This window comes from Mandrillus leucophaeus, unplaced genomic scaffold (assembly GCF_000951045.1).
Source record: "Mandrillus leucophaeus isolate KB7577 unplaced genomic scaffold, Mleu.le_1.0 Scaffold85, whole genome shotgun sequence".
NCBI classification, from domain to species: domain Eukaryota; kingdom Metazoa; phylum Chordata; class Mammalia; order Primates; family Cercopithecidae; genus Mandrillus; species Mandrillus leucophaeus.
In genome coordinates this window covers 522,742-539,842 of record NW_012109252.1, presented here as the reverse complement: position 1 = coordinate 539,842, position 17,101 = coordinate 522,742, and the positions used below count along the sequence as shown (strand labels likewise).

General features: G+C 39.0%; 1 protein-coding gene across 1 annotated transcript in view; it reads right to left on the bottom strand.

Moving 5' to 3' along the window:
* CSMD1 (CUB and Sushi multiple domains 1) overlaps positions 1-17,101 on the bottom strand; it is a 666,897-nt gene that overhangs the window by 392,921 nt on the left and 256,875 nt on the right. Inside the window, exons 14-15 of the mRNA XM_011968609.1 lie at positions 9,915-10,106; positions 9,317-9,443 (exon numbers count right to left, since the gene is read on the bottom strand). Coding sequence (XP_011823999.1) covers positions 9,317-9,443; positions 9,915-10,106 — 319 coding nt within the window. The remainder of the gene's footprint in view (positions 1-9,316; positions 9,444-9,914; positions 10,107-17,101) is intronic.

Sequence of the window (17,101 nt, the reverse complement as noted above, 5' to 3'; positions counted from 1 at the left end):
TCACTGTGTTAGCCAGGATGGTCTCGATCTCCTGACCTCGTGATCCGCCCGTCTCGGCCTCCCAAAGTGCTGGGATTACAGGCTTGAGCCACCACACCCGGCCATAATTTGTGCAGTTTTTATGTTATATGCTAATGAGAAGCTTACACAGACAAACAAATATGCACCCTGGTACCATGGAGTTTTGCCATCTTGGAAAATGTCTTGTGACTCCAACAAAAAATATGATACAACAAAATTTAAACGTAGATAAGTATCAGTCATTTTTTATTCAAATGTAAAATTGTTGAAAGTCAAAATGCCAGACACTATTCCACTAGGTAAAGGAAGTTAAAAAATGGAGTGAGGACAGGCACAGTGGCTCACGCCTGTAATCCCAGTATTTTGGGAGGCCGAGGCGGGTAGATCACCTGAGGTCAGGAGTTCGAGACCAGCCTGGCCAATATGGTGAAACCCCGTCTCTACTAAAAATACAAAAATTAGCTGGGCATGGTGGCAGGCACCTGTAATCCCAGCTACTTGGGCGACTGAGGCAGGAGAATCGCCTGAACCTGTGAGGTGGAGGTTGCAGTGAGCTGAGATCGCGCCATTGCACTCCAGCCTGGGGGACAAGAGCAAGACTTTGTCTCAAAAAAAAAAAAAAAAATGAAATGTGGTATCATCGCTAAGGAACTCTGTGATATCAGATACAGGCACATGAGGAAAAGTACACACCCTGCAATGCACAGTGTCCCAAGGTCTGGCAGATACAAGAAAAGCACGCCACCATGCAGAGGACATGGGTCTAATTCTGCCTCCACGGAGTCTGGGAAGGCTCTTGTCCAGCCAAGAGCAAGCAGGAAAGGAATCCAGGGAAAGGAGAGAACTGGAAATGCAGGTAGGAGGTGAAGTGCAGAGAGAAGAGGAAGTCACTAACCAAATGTATTCACATGTCAAAAAAGTCAACATAGGAAAGGTATAAACAAATATAACCAATAACATGTTATGCAGAATTTTTTTTTTCTGGCCAGATTGTTAAAAAGCCTTTGTCTCATTTCAGAGAGAATGTGGAGACACCCCATTTCCATGTACTGCTGGTGGTATATCTACTCCTTTTAGAGGCAATTTGGTAATGGCTATAAAAATTCAAATGTGCAAACATAGCAAGCGCAGCTCTAGAAATTCATCATGAAAAGTGCCCTGGAGGTGACACGCAGGGAGTATGGTAGCATTACTTATAACGGTGAAAAAATTAAAAGCAACCTGAATATTCCAAAAGGGTGTAGTTTAAATAAATTATGGCACATTCAGGCAATGGAATACCATCCCATAACTAAATAGGATGAGGCAGAATTACAAATTTGGATGTAAACATTTGACCATGTTTATTAACTCAAAATAAATGTTCAGAATAACATGGCGTAAAAAATAATTAAATAAAAAGATAAATGAACAAATCAAATTTTGTTTGTTTGTATTTGCATAGAAACAATTTTAAAAAGCTCTATCACCTTTTCAAGGGTAGTTTTCTTTGGTGTCTAAGATTACAGAAAACTACATGTAGGGTGTTTTGTTTTTATCTGCAGTACTTTATTATTTCAAAATAAAGAAAAATAAATAACCATAAATTACATCAAAGAGCTTATCCTGCACATAATGAGCGGACAAAATAGTTTTTCTTTTTATAGCAAGCTCAGGCAAGTGAAATGACTAGCTCTGCTTTATAGAAAGACTTGTACACATGAGGATGTTCACACCCTTTGACCCAGCAGACAAATTTCCTAGGCATTTATTCTAAGGAATTGTATAAATATAAGCCAAGATTTACTTACAAGACTACTCGTTACATCATTATGCAAAACATGAAAAATTAGAAATGGCTGGGCGCAGTGGCTCACACCTCTAATCCCAGCACTTTGGGAGGCCGAGGTGGTCAGGAGTTCGAGACTAGCCTGACCAACATGGCGAAACCCTGTGTCTACTAAAAATACAAAAAAATTAGCTGGGTATGGTGGCACATGCATGGAATCCCAGCTATTCAGGAGGTTGAGGCAGGAGAATTGCTTGAACCCAGGAGGTTGAGGTTGCAGTGAGCCCAGATTGCGTCACCGCACTCCAGCCTGGACAACAGAGTGAGACTCTGTCTAAAATAATAATAATAATAATAATAATAATAATAATAATAATAATAAATGGTATAAACAACCAACACGCGAGACAATGTTTAACGATACATGTCCACACCACAGAATATACATTGATACATATAAGACGTTTCCCAACATGTTAACATTGATGTCTATAGGGGAATAACACATGATGTCTTCACATTTAAAAAAAATTTTTTTCAAAATCTCTATATAGACATTAGTTTTATAGACATAAACATAAATTTTTAAAATAAAGAAAACAAACCATATTGCTTGGAGTAGGAGCTGTGGGTGCAAGGCTGCCCTTGCAGGGCAGTTAGTGAAGATGCCTGGTGAGTTAGGAGGCTCTGCCCAGTGAAGAAGCCAGGTAGTGGGCAAGGAGGAGTGTTTGGGAGGTTTCAGATGTGGTCTAAATGAAAAATGAAGATCACAGGAGTGTGGGAGCTGTGAAACTTACCCTGGAGGTGTTGACATGTGGATATGATATTAACAGAGATTATTAGTACAGAAGGAAGGTAACTGATGGAGAGAAATGATATCAGGGAAGAACACAGAGTATTTCGGGATGGGGTAATAAAAATGAATTTTTGAGGTTGACATTTTAATTGGGCCCTAAGAGATGGGAAGAAACTGGAGGTGAGTCAATGAGGAGAAACTCAAGAGCGTGTGTGTAAAGAGAGCACCTCAGTAGCACAGGCTGTGGTCAGAGATCAATCAAGGTTTCTTTGTCCTGAAGTGTAAAGTATCCATGAGCAGCCAAAGATATACCTGGAAAGCCACAGTAAGCCAAATTCGAGAGAGTGTGATGGTTCTGGGTAAGAAGCTGGTGCTTGTCAATATACAGTGGGGGTATTTGAGAGATTGGAGACAGTAAAGGATGGATTTGGGAAGGTCAAGTGAGAGAAGACTAAAGTCACAGGAAAGTCATGGGAATTAGTAATGGTGGATAAGAAGAAAGGAAACAGAGATGGAGAAATGACAGGGCTTTGGTTTCAGATTCCATGCATTTTTTTTTCAGTGCCTCATCTAAAGAAATTTCATATAATTTATCAAAAGAATTCTATGAGATATACAGTCCTATCTTCGCTGTTTTAGGTGGGAAGTTATTGGATATTGAGGGAGGAGAAATAAGCAACAGTAGAAAATAACACTGAAGACTAAAGTCTCCCGCCCCTTGGAGGGAGGCAATAACACAAGTAGGGAATGATGACAGTCATGATGAAATAATGATGACATGTGAGGAGTTGGGAACACATGATGAGCTCTGAGGAGAGATGTCAGGGAAGGTTGGATCAGCTTCCACCATTTTATCTTTTGTGCTTTTTGGATCCTGAAATATCTCTAGAAGTTTCTTTAATGTTTTTTCCTGGAGTCACTTCTTCTGGGACATCTCCATCATTCTCATCACAGCATCTCCCTTACACTCCTACGTCCGCCTTGGCTGAGTTTCTCTGGCTGCCTATCTAAGGTCTCTCCCCACAGCAGTGGCAATATTCCTACCTCAGCTATTTCTCCTGTAATCCTATTTATGTGTGATCTGAGTTTCACTTCCCATGGTATCACTTCTCATTTCTTCCCTGCATGTCTTATCTTTTCTGGGCAATTCCTTCTGTGGAAAATCCCATTTTGTAAGACAGCAAGTGCACTGATCACTGGGCGCAAAGAAGACAATACAACTACCCTCTTTGCTGTCTGTGCATGCACTGAATAGCAGGCACCTTGTGAGCAGTCACCAGCAGATGTTGAAAGAGGAGATGGGATCTGTCACCAGTGATGGTGATGTGCCTTGCTAACCGTATAGTGATCTGGGAACTGAAGAGCTCAGAATTTGTCCTTCATGCATTTTCTCGCAGTTTATTTACCATGGCAGCTGAAATGTGAGTGGTATGGTTGGGAGCTGGTGTTATTGAACTGATCTGTGGCAACTGAAAATATGTGTCAGAACTTTGCAAAGTGAGGGGGGCTGCAGGTTTCTTCCCTCTGATTCAGGCTCTCCTAAATGTCTGGTGAGGTGATCCATACCCAGCAACTGCTCCCAGAACCCCAGGTTAAGGGGGTCTGGAGTAGCAGCCATAGGCATAGGGGAAAACTGTAGACTTCTACAACTCTTTTATTTCATGGCTGAAATTCACTTAACTTGTTATTTTTTTTGCATTATCTGTGAAAAATAAGGGAAAGGTCTATAGTGATCTTGACAGGAATGGAGAAATTGGAGATGCTTTTATTCTTGACTGGCCCCATACCTGTCTGTCATGTCAGGAAAATTCTCCCACCCATGGTCTATATGCAGAGGCTGGACATGGAGACTGGGGATAAATGTGTAGTTTTCCTGTTGGTATATTTCCTACTGGGATCTGGAAGATTGATCAGAAGTAGATTAATATTCCTAGATCTCCAATGCAGGTTTCACTCTAATCTCTCTACAACCTGATGCTGCCAGAAAGAAAATCCAGGGCAGGACAGCCAGCAGAACACCAGGGTCGTCAAACCACATATTATGTTTTCTAAAAGTCTGCACAGGAATGCTTTTGACAACGTTGATACATTTTTGATAGGCCTCCAATGTTTTTCATACTGTGTGAGCTTATTAAAAATAATTCCCTTCAACTATACTACCAAATGCAATTTCCTGCTAACAATTAGGAACAGAAATACATTCAAAGTGAGCTTTCCAGACAATTACACTGGCAGAAAAGCAATTAAAACTTAGGAACAATGTACACACATGATTATGTAAAACATCGCTTTTAATGTTGCTAGCTGAAGAAGTTTATAATGCTGTTACTTCTGTTATATAAAGCATGGCTGTGCCCAGCAGTGAAATATGCTGGATCTCTTAGAGAAATGTTACCATATAACTTTCAATGGGGCTAAATTTTCTACAATGTCTTGTGATTAGACTTTTAATTAAATTTGGCTCAGGTAACTGCTTTATAGCATATATGTTAAAAATTACAAATTCTTCCAGCCCCAGCCCCATAATAATAACTATTTTGGGGCATTCTATTACCTCAAACAAAGAAGAATAGCACTATATAAGCAGAAATTGCTCTGGGCCTCAATGAAATCAATGTAGCCCTGCAATAATTGGCCTAAAGTATTGAAACCAGCCTTTTCATATTTTCCTGCTGTTTATTCATTCCTTGAGAGTGAAAAATATTTACATTAAGATATCAAAGTATAAATGCATAGTCATGATTATATTTATATTAAGACATTTTAAATAGCTAAATTAATCCCCGTGTTCGTATGTATAGACTGATGTATTCCACATTTTCAAGTTAACATTGGAGGTAATATAGACTATATTACCATTGAAAAAATTAAGACTTAGAAACCATGCCAGCTAATATCAAGGTTAAGACCAGACACCATTTTTCTGAGTATTAGTACAATTTTAAGTACATAATATATGATTTTAGTATATTATGTACTTTTAATTATGGTTTCTCCAGATCGCCATACTAAACATTGCATTTATATTCTTAATGAAGAGTGGTTCAATCATTGAAAACATTTTGGGATTAAGTTGAATGTCAGTTGAGGAAATCCATGATAAATATTTGATGCCACCTTCTTAACTTGCTTGTTGGGAAGAAATTTATGCTTTAAATTTAATAGATGTACTTCTAAATTTGATAGTGTATACCCTCATATTGAAAAATATGTATAAGAAGAAAATTTTTCAAAGTCAGTTCATGCTATAAAAACTGGACATTTTTTATTAATTCAAATCTTTTAAAATTCATTTATTTTCTCTTTTTTATTTTTATTATTATTACTTGAGACAGAGTCTTGCTCTGTTGCCCAGGATGGAGTGCAGTGGCATGATCTCGGCTGACTGCAAGCTCCACCTCCTGGGTTCCTGCCATTCTCCTGACTCAGCCTCCTGAGTAGCTGGGACTACAGGTGCCCACCACCACGCCCGGCTAATTTTTTGTATTTTTTAGTAGAGACTGGCTTTCACCGTGTTAGCCAGGATGGTCTCGATCTCCTGACCTTGTGATCCGCCCACCTTGGCCTCCCAAAGGGCTAGAATTACAGGCATGAGCCACCACACCCGGCCTATTTTCTCTTTTCTTTTATTAAAATGTTAACAAATTATTAGATTCACCTGCAAAGAGTGAATCCATCACTTGGTTTGCATTTAGAGAAAGACGGTGCTCACTCTAATTCCAGTAAATTAAAGCACAAAGGAAATTGTGAGAAAAACAAAAATGTGAAATTCTAAAAGAAGACAAATTATTTTTATATAAAGTCACTCCATTATCATAGATGATTTCTACAACTTTTCAAAATCAAAGCCAGTGGAGTGGTTTTTACATTTCTCAAATCTAGTATTTGTGAATTCCAAGTTAAGGACTAATATTTAATTTAATTAATTTATTTAGTTAAGACTGCAGTGGTGTGATCACAGCTTACTGCAGCCTTGACCAGCTGGGCTCAAGACGTCCTCTTGCTTCATCCTCCCAAAGTGCTGGGATGAGAGGTGTAAGCCACTATGCCTGGACTATTTATTTCCACAGAAACATACCTTTATTGATTTTCATGAGGAATATGAAATACTAAATTCTGTTACTCAGATATACCTTAGTGTTCAACAGATCAATAATCATCAAATTATTTATCTTAAGGGCACACACTAATTTTAAAATGAGTTATTATAAAATAGTATGTGCTGTGGTTTTCCTGTCTCCACCAAAACTCATGCTGAAATTTAATTGCCATTGTAGCCATATTGAAAGTGGGAGCCTTTAGGAGGTGATTAGGTCAAAAGAACTGGGCCCTCATGAAGGGATTAATGCTGTTATCATGGGAGTGAGTTAGCTACAGTGGGAGTGAGCTCCTGAAAAAAAAATTAAGCTTGGCCCCATTTCCTCTCTGTCTCTTGTGTACTTCCTGGCTATGTGATGCTCTCACCATGTGGATTCATCACATGCCAATGTCATGCCCTTAGACTTCCCAGCCTCCAGAACTCCAGAATTGTTAGGAAAAGAAACTTCTGTTCTTTATTTCTTTATAAATTACCCAGTCTGTAAGTCTGTAGTATTCTGTTTTTCTTTTTTCTTTTTTGAGATGGAGTCTCGCTCTGTCCCCTAGGCTAGAGTGCAGCGGTATGAGCTCGGCTCATGGCAAGCTCCGCCCCCCAGGTTCACACTATTTTCCTGCCTCAGCCTCCCGAGTAGCTGGGACTACAGGCACCTGCCACCATGCCTGGCTGATTTTTTGTATTTTTAGTAGAGACAGGGTTCCACCGTGTTAGCCAGGATGGTCTCCATCTCCTGACCTTGCGACTCACCCCTGCCTTGGCCTCCCAAAGTGCCGGGATTACAGGAATGAACCACCACACCCGGCCCCCTAGTTTGTAATATTCTATCATAGCAGCAGAAACACCATCCTAAGATGTTTGCATTCTAGATATGTTTTAATTTTTCTTCTTGCTCCTTTTATGTAGTGAGAATCTTTTTTACATAGGGTCTATAAGTGGTAATAGTTTGTGCCACATCAATTCAACTCACTCCCAAGTTGTTAATGTGACTAAATAGTGAGACACATGAATTTCAAAGGCCTCAGATGTCAGATGTGCAGAAACAGCATCATGTAACAGAATATGCATTTCTCTCACTCCACTTCATCCCATTTTATTTCTGTTAAGTTATACAGTTGCAGTGAAAGAAGTCTATGATATCTATGTAATATACATTACTAAGCTTGATAGGGTGGCTTTTGTGAATAAAGACAAAAATCATTTGTTTATGAATATTTTTCATCCTTCCACATCTCCTGCCTCAGTCTCCTGACTAGCTGGAATTACAGGTGTGTGCCACCATGACCAGATACTTTTTGTATTTTTGGTGGTGATGGAGTTTCGCCATGTTGGCCAGGCTGGTCTCGAACTACTGACCTTAAGTGATCCACCCGCCTCGGCCTCCCAAAGTGTTAGGATTACAGGCATGAGTCACTGTGCCCAGCCTGACTTTGACCTGTTACTGTTTTTCAGCTTCACATATGTGAAGGAGGAACTGAAGCAGCCAGGCCAATTCATTTACTCTTTGGTGGGTACAATAGCATGACGAAGGAGTGTAGAGACCTGGGACATGCAGATTAAGGTTATTGGAGGTCAGAGTTTTTTCAAAAGCAAATTTTGTACAGAGAATTCATAACAACAACAATGAAATAGAAAGGTTAATTGAAGGAAAAATATATTTTAAAAAGTATTGCTTAGGACTGTGTGTCCTCTTCATTTTAAACAAGAACTAAACATAAAACTTATTTTAAAATTACCTTTTGCCTTATGTGCTATGGTTTCGGAGACAGATTTCGGACTAGATCACAGACTAGATCACCAAGAGCTTACTTTAAAATATTAATTCTTGTTGATTTAAATAACTCACCGTAATAACTCAGAACTCACTATTGGAATAGAACACTGTTTAAATGTTCGCATCATTTTCTGAAATTTGCAATGATTTTCTTTTATACGTGTTACTTTAGAGTACTTTCTTGGTCTACCTCAAAGTTAATTTGGTATATTGCAAAATGATACACATTGCTTCCACCCTGTACATAAGCCTTTTAAAAATATGACTTTGCTTCTCTTCCTATTAAAAGAGCAGTGGAATCTATTTCTTCATAACTTGAGTCTTGCCTAGCCCATGGGACTTGCTTTGACAAAGGGCACGTTAGCAAGTGTAATGTAAGCAGAAGTTGGAAGTTTGTCATCCCTTGCTGCTACAACCTTCCCATCCTGACTAGCCTACTGCAGGAACAGAAGCCTTGTATGGAGGGGCTCCTGCCTTCCCAACCATCCCAGCTGAGGCTCTCACACTTAAGGAAGGTCATCCAGGACTACTCATCCCCAGTCAATCTCACCTAGATCAGAACAGCCCAGGCAACCCATAAAGTCATGATTTTTTTCAGCTACTAAATTTGGGGGATAGTTTGTTATGCAGCAGAAACTAACTGAGACACTCTCATTTTGTCTTTATTATATAGAACTTAATAAATGGTTTCAAGGGAACAGCAAAGTAAGCAGCGAGCCAACGTAACATTTAGCTACAGCTTTACCTTTTCTTTTTTGGTTCAGAAACTTTAACCATGGATATTTGGTGTACCACCATCTCTACTATAAGAATAGAAGGCATATCTCTTTTCTCAAATCACTGAAACCAAAATAAAACAAGTACCTAATGGTCTTTCCTGGGTCTGCCTCTATAATCCAGGTGCAGTGGAGGTTGTTGTCATAAGGAGCTGGATAGCCGGGGGACAATATTCGTCCTGATGTGGCTGCATGGATCTGACCACCACATTCCGCTGTAGAAGACACAGAGAGATGGGAACATTCAACTTCAGGCATCACACGTTTCTATTTAGCTACTTTTAAAAACCAAAGCCATTATGTCTGCATTATATACATAGAGAAAAAGAAACGCCATCATCTATCTCTCCTGATCATTTCAATACTTCTTCCAAATCATAACCTCTGTGGAAAGCCCTTATCCTCCATGCAATTAAAGTTGAGAGCATAAAGCAGTAAGACACACATGTGATAATTGTAATAATAACACTGTACCTATAGTCTCCATAAAAGAATACTAGAAAATCTGTCTTTCATTGCTGAAAACACACACTCACAGACGCATGCAAATCTCAGGATACAAAAACTCACACTGTAAGGTGTGATAAAATTCCTCCTCTTTTCCAATAAAGGAAGTCAAAGCAACATGGCATGAGTTCCCTGAGGCCTGGCTTTTGCACAATAGTCTGACTGGCTTCCACACTCACCTATGCACGAAGGTAGCGGTTTGTCCCACACTCTCCTGTCTCCACTCAAACAGGTCAGGGTGTTGCTGCCATGCATGGCATAGCCCGGGTTGCAACTGTACAGAACTACAGTGTCAGTAAAGTGGCCTTCATCACGGATCCTATAGCCATAGTTAGGGATGCCCGGATCCTCACATTTTACCAAATCAAAACCTGCAAGAGAGAAAGGGAAGGAATGAACAGAACTCAAGACACGGTGTACATCTGCCTTACAACAGAGATGAAATAAACAAGTTTGCTAAATGCTCCTTGAAGGGTAGGGAGAAAAAAGGAGATTGTGAATTGACAAAGGGGAAAAGAAAGATGGGTCTGTATTGGGGGCTATTTGTTACTCATTTGTGATTTCTTGAAGTTTGATCACCTTATTTGTTCCTCCCTACTTACAAGCTTTTTATTTTAGTATTTTTTTTTTGACAGAGTTTTGCTTTTGTTGCCAAGTCTGAGTGCAATGGCGCGATCTTGCCTCACTGCAACCTCTGCCTCCCGGGTTCAAGCGATTCTCCTGCCTCAGTCTCCCAAGTAGCTGGGATTACAGGTGCCTGCCACCATGCCCAGCCAATTTTTTGTATTTTTGGTAGAGACGGGGTTTCACCCTGTTGGCCAGGCTCGTCTCAAACTCCTGACCTCAGGCAATCCACCCACCTCAGCCTCCCAAAGTGCTGGGATTACAGGATTGAGCCACCGTGCCCGGTCCCTCAAGCTCTTCTTTTCCAGACTTCCCCAACTTTATCTGTCAGTCCAAGCCTCCAGTCTGCACACTGGATTCTCTGGTGAGCCCCGATGCCCTCTAGGAATGGGATGCTCTGCTGCCTCTTTGCCCTCTCTGCCACAACCTAGACCTCCAAGGAAGAGGGGCCACCCGGTGGCACCGCCAGGGTGCTTTGCAGAATCCTGACAGCCAGAACGTATTCCAGCCCATCGTCAAGAGCCACCCACCTTCCCGACAACTTCCTCCAAACTCCAAGATTTCAACTTCGTGGGAAAAGAAAAAGTTGTTCCTGCCCACAGAAAACTGGGGGCTCCTGAATTACTGCCGACCACACTCCTGATGGTGCATGGTTATGAGGCTCTTGAGGAAATCCACACACAACAGAAACTCCAGAAATGAATCATTATAATGACCTCATCAAAATAAGCTCTTAAACTCAAAGAAATAGATGACGGAAATGAAGATTTAGCTTCTGCGGTACTGAGAGCTATATATTGCTTTTATGTGAGGCAATATTTTAAGGCCATCTGTGAAGACAGTCTTACAGTAACATATTTCTCTTCATATCGTGATGCAAATTTTGACAATTGTAAAAAGGAGAGCTGGAAACTTGAGGGGCCACATGGTCTCTTCACTTCTATTTCCACCAAACTTTGAATGTTTCCTTTTCTCAAAAAGAAATTAAATTAAATTTTCAAATGAATGTATGACTTTTGCTAAGTCTTCCCATCAACGTGGAGTCTGAGATGCTTTCTATTGAGGAAAATACATTCTTAAATTCACAATGTAATTTTACCCTGCTGATGTCTGCATAATCAAGATTGAGATTTGCAACTTTATATAGGAGGAAGAGTGCATGCTTGATCCTTTACACTCAGTGGCTAAGAAAATTTCCTTCCATAAAGTTTCCTTAAACAAAGAGTCAGTCTTTAACAACTATAACATTATTATTTTTACAATAATCCTGATCTATTTAAGAGACACCAGTAATTTTAATTCAAGATGCTTGGAATTCAAGAGCAGAAGAGTACATCGATTTTGGTGCAAAGCAAAGGGATATGCTAAATGTCCACAAAAGGCAGGTAGAAATTAGGGGGAAGGTTTCAATCACCTCCGGTTTCAGGGTCATTCAAATATTTGATGACCTTCATCTGATTGCATAATGCCAAGAAGACAGGGCAGAAAGGAAGACATTCAACTGTCCTATCATGTATGACAAAATCCATCATTATTACAGATTATTCAGTGCTCATTTCTGTTTTCACAGAGAGGAAAAAAGAAGCAGACGTCTTTATTGTTGTTATTGTTGTAGTGTTACTGGGTTTGGGGATTTGGAAGTGACAGCATCTGAACAGCTCTTTAGAAGGCAGTCCTGCCTAGCAGTGGGGATGACCACCAGCAAACCAGAGACAGAAAGACTCGTTGGAGGCGATGATTCTCCCTGGCCACACGTGGAGTCCACCTCACTACTCATAACAAACAATCTTCCAAAATGTTGCACTATTTTGAATTTACATTAGGTATGCTGCTCATCAAATGCCATTGGAACACAGAATTGGAAATATCCATTAGGCACACAAAATCAGGGTGTAAAAAATATAAAAAAAGAGTTCAACATCTATCCCTATGATCAGAACCACTGGAACAGGATCCTGGGAAAATTTAAAAATCTTTTTGAGGGGTGAGGGCTGCCCATGCTAATGGGGCACCCAGGTCCTGTCCACGAAGAACAAAGCTGTGAATGGCAGCCGGGCCAGGGAACTGTGGGGTTCTGCACACAGCACCCAGGAGACGTCCACCTTAACAAACCACACCCAATGTGACCCGAACTTCTCTTTTTTCAAGGGGCATAAGAAATCAGTCTGTTGCCCAGGCTGGAGTGCAGTGGCATGATCTTGGCTCACTGCAACCTCCGCCTCCTGGGTTCCAGTGTTTCTCCTGCCTCAGCCACCTGAATAGCTGGGATTACAGATTGCACCACCACACCCAGCTAATTTTTGAATTTTTAGTAGAGACGGGGTTTCACCATGTTGGCCAGGCTTGTCTCAAACTCCTGACCTCAAGTGATCTGCTTGCCTCGGTCTCCCAACGTGCTGGGATTATAAGCATGAGCCTATAATCAGCCAGATAGTCAACACTTTCTTATAAAACAAGCTTTGTGCTAGGTGATTTGTGATGATTTGTGCTAGTATTGAATACTGTACAGGAAATGAAAAACAGATGGTTGCGTGGGTGCTCAAAGTATACTTTCTACTGAACGTGTGTTGCTTTTACATCATTATGAAGTTGAAAAATTGTAAGTGAACCATCATAAGTTGTGGGCTTTCTGTGTTCATTTTGACAATGAATTATGTCCTGATTGTACAGAAGAGTTTATCATAAAAGATTTTCTCCACTGGAGACAGACGGTTCTGTTGCTGAGGTAATGACATTGATTTTCCTGTGGGACTTACAAACTGTTTCAGTAGTTTATAGCCATAAGCTCTACAGGTAGTTTTTAGATATTAATGCTTTAAACGTTATCCAGAATATGCCTCTGTGTTCAGAAATCATGGCTTTTAAAGACTTCAATCAAAAAGGTTAAGGTTCTAAAATCCAAAAATATGCTTATTTTAAAATTAGTTTGAAGAAACATTTTCCTCTGCCCTAAAACTTGCATTAAAACCTGTTTTTTTTTTTTTTTTTTTTTTTTTTTGGAGAAAAGTGGAAAGAAACATTATAAAACAAACAAGCAAAGAAAAAAGATGTATCCCTTAAAAGGTCTACTAAATTTTATTTGTGTTGGATTTTGTTACAGAAATATGTGTTTTATTGCTTTTTCTATCATTCAATATCAAAAGTTTTTTTTTTTTTTCCTGCTTAAACTACACCTTATCATGCAGAAGAATTAAGCCAAGTTATTTATGGCAGTGTAGTTTTCTCTTTATATGACCAGCTGTCTCCTTTTTCTTCTGATGCCTTTTCTTGTTTTTGCAAAAGATCACTTAAGACCTTGACAGCATCATGAAATTTATTATTTTGTAAAAAGTTCTACACCTGAAGCCTCTAGGGTTACGTGATGCCTTTTTATAAAATATATTCCTCTTTCCTGTCAGAAAGTTGAAAGTATTTGGCCATTCTAGAAATCAGTTTTCCAATTTTCAGTAAACTGAAGAGAGCTTTGCTCTCTCCAAGCTCCTCACAGGATGTGATGGTTCACACACAGTTGCTGGGAGAATCATAGGCTTTTACAGCAGGAAGTAGCATTGGAATCACAGCCATCAACACCTTGAAGGACTAGAGAAATATCCCTGGAAACCTGAAGCTTCTACTTGTGCCACATGCGCCGTGAACCAGCTTAGTCACCTGCTAGGGAGAAGAGTGCTGCCTCCACCGTTAAACTGTGCCCTTAGTGCCACAGCATGTCAGCATCTCTCAGGTTCTCAAAGGCAGTTAGACTCCGACCTGGCATTTCAGACACTTCGACACCTGGACCCTTACTTTATCCACATTTGTTAGGATACAGCCTAGCCTGCAAATTGCATGAAGTAGATCTCAATTGAGCTTCACTTGCTGTGTGTTTAAAGACTAGTATATAATCATTGTTTCCTAAAAATGTCCAACACTGTTTTTGAATATTGGTAAAATTACTTGATGTGTAATAGAAAAATTCTGAAATGACAACACCAAATTCTATATGTTGATTCTGCACTATTTCAGAAAAGACTGTTTCTATGTTTTAAGAAATCTTAAGTTTTCAAAAGATATATTTAATTCTACAAAGACATTCTTCCAAATAGAGATATTTCCATTTTAATGTCAATTTAAGAGACTTTTGACTGATCAAATTTAAGCCTGCTGAAGAGTAATAACTTTAAAAACATACAGAAAGTATCCTTTTCTATCTTGAAGCCACTAGTCTAAAATTAATCAGGGTACAAATATTGGTCCTGTATTTTCTTTATGCTCTAGAAACTTTAAGAAAGACTAAATTACATTATTTGTGTCAAAGCACTATTATTACAATCAAAGCTTAAATCTATTTACTAATTCTATTTATTTCTTTCCTAGTGATTTCATTTTAAGTCATAAACACAGCCAAAATGCTATGAACAATAGGTTCTAATCAAAACAAGCTCCAAACATCCAGCTGATGAAAATTACTTCTCCATATATTTTGTAGTAATTACTCAGTCTTAATATTGTTAAGAATTAAATCGAAGGTATCTTCTAAGTCTAACACAATATTAGAGCTCTATGAGACTTGCTTTTAACTTTCAAGTATTTGAACTAGTTCTTATCTTCCAAATAAAGCACTTGTGTTTCAAGAGAACCAGCTCCAGACTTAATCCATTTCATACATCAGGCTGAACAATGAGCTCACAGTAACGTGAGTTTTTCAGCTTCTATCTGAGCAACTCTTGAGAAAGTACTTTCGTGCTCAGGTGAGCTCTGGAAATACAACTGAAGAAAAGGAATACTGGTCATTTTTGAATCTCTGATGTATTCTCTCACGAGCAACAGAAAAAAGCTTGACATATTTACAGAAACATACTATCTCTTCACTTTACCTAAGACATTTCAATTGGGATAATGTACTTTTTCTTGGCAAAAATCTCTTTACTAATCTAAGCACGACCGTCATGTGAAAAACAAAGGATAGCGTTTTCACACTGTTTCCTTCAGTGTAAAGAAGAACTGCATTAAAAACTTACTATTGCTTTTTATTAACTCTATTTGCAGTCACCTGAATAGAAAGGGAGTTTCAAAGATAATTGCTTAAATTTGTTTTTTTAGTTCGCTTGAGAAGGAAAGTTCAATAATGAATTTCCTGAAATGTTTGAACCATGTTTTACAATGCATCTCTCTATATTCAAGAATGAAATTCTAGGTGAAGTGTGTGTGTATGTGTGTGTGTGTGTGTTTGATTTTTAAACTACCTTTTAAATTATATATCTATGGTTTTTTAAACCAAAAAAGCCAATGGGTTCAAAATGAACTCCTTTCCCAACCAACAATTTCAATTAAATCAATCAAGTTTCCCCAAAAAATAAAGTTCCGCCGCCAATAATTTGGAAATAAAAAAACAACCCCAAAGGAAAAAAACCCAAAATTTTAAAAAAACAACAAAAAACAAAAAAAAAGGTAAAAAAAATTAAAAAAAAAAGGAAAACTCCGAAACTAAAGGAAAAAAACAAAAAACCCGGGAAAGGCCAAAAAGAAAATCAAAAAACCAAAATACCCAATTTTTGGAAACAACCTAATTTTTAACAAACAAATTATTAAGAAATCATAAAGCAAGTTAATCATACCTAAGAATTTCATAAGTCAATCTTGAAACATTTTATAATTCTAAATATGTTAATCCCAAGTGAATTTAATGCAGTTGTACTTTGACCTTGTGTAGAGCTTCTAGTAGTTCAAATAGTTAATATCAATTTTGAGAAGTCTCAGTGAAATAATTCAAATTATTCTGTTTCTCACTGATTTTTTACCACTATGCACATATATTCTCTGTTGAGGATATTTAAAACTCAGAGTGGGGGAACTTGGGGCAAGATCAGGATCAGGCACCTACATGGACGAACTGAAATAATTGCACTCTAAATTCATCTTTAAATACATCCAGTTGGCAAGTATTGTTTTAACTTGTACAAGGTGATAGGAATTTACAAATAGGTGCTAACTATATATTATATGTATTGTAATGTCACCATGTGCCCCATGAATATGTGTAATAATTACTTGCCAATAAAAATAAAATAAAGGAAAAGAATGAGCTGTAAAAAAAATGTTTTCAAATCTGTCAGGAATGTTTTTGGGGCATGGTGAGAAGAGTAAAATAAAACAGGGCTCCTATCTTCCCCTGTCTAATGAATGACAGATAGGAAAATAAATACTTCTGAAACAACACAATGAATGCTATGGTTTGCCTGAAGGTTGAGAGGGACAAAGGAAACTGGCATCTTGGTAGCTGGAGGGGTTGGGTGGGCCTTGCAGGAGAAAGGGTTTGAGCAGGTCTAGGGGCCTCCTGGGTGCCATCCACTCAGAGGGAGAACAGTCCAGGGGGAAAAGGCTTCACATCGCATGGCAGTTGGGAAGAGCAATTTACAGGAGCACTTGTATCTGCTGATGCTTCCTTTTAAACATGTGGCGGTTGTGATGGAGACAGGGATTGAAGGGAAGACAGGAAAGGTCATGGGAAAGACTGGAAAGGGCTCAGCTGCAGCACCAAGCAGTGGAGACCAACTCAGCATGCAATGGGGAAAAGCAACAGAGAAGATTGCACAGGGAAGTGACACAAGCATATTCGTATTTCAGAGAGATAATCCGAAGCAATGTGGAAAATGCACATGGGTGAGAAGACAGAAAGGACAAGCAGGAAAATCTGCAAAAGTATTTATTTAGTGCTGGAAAGGAGCCTGTGTCAGTGGATGTAGGGAGGGGATGAGGCAAGAGT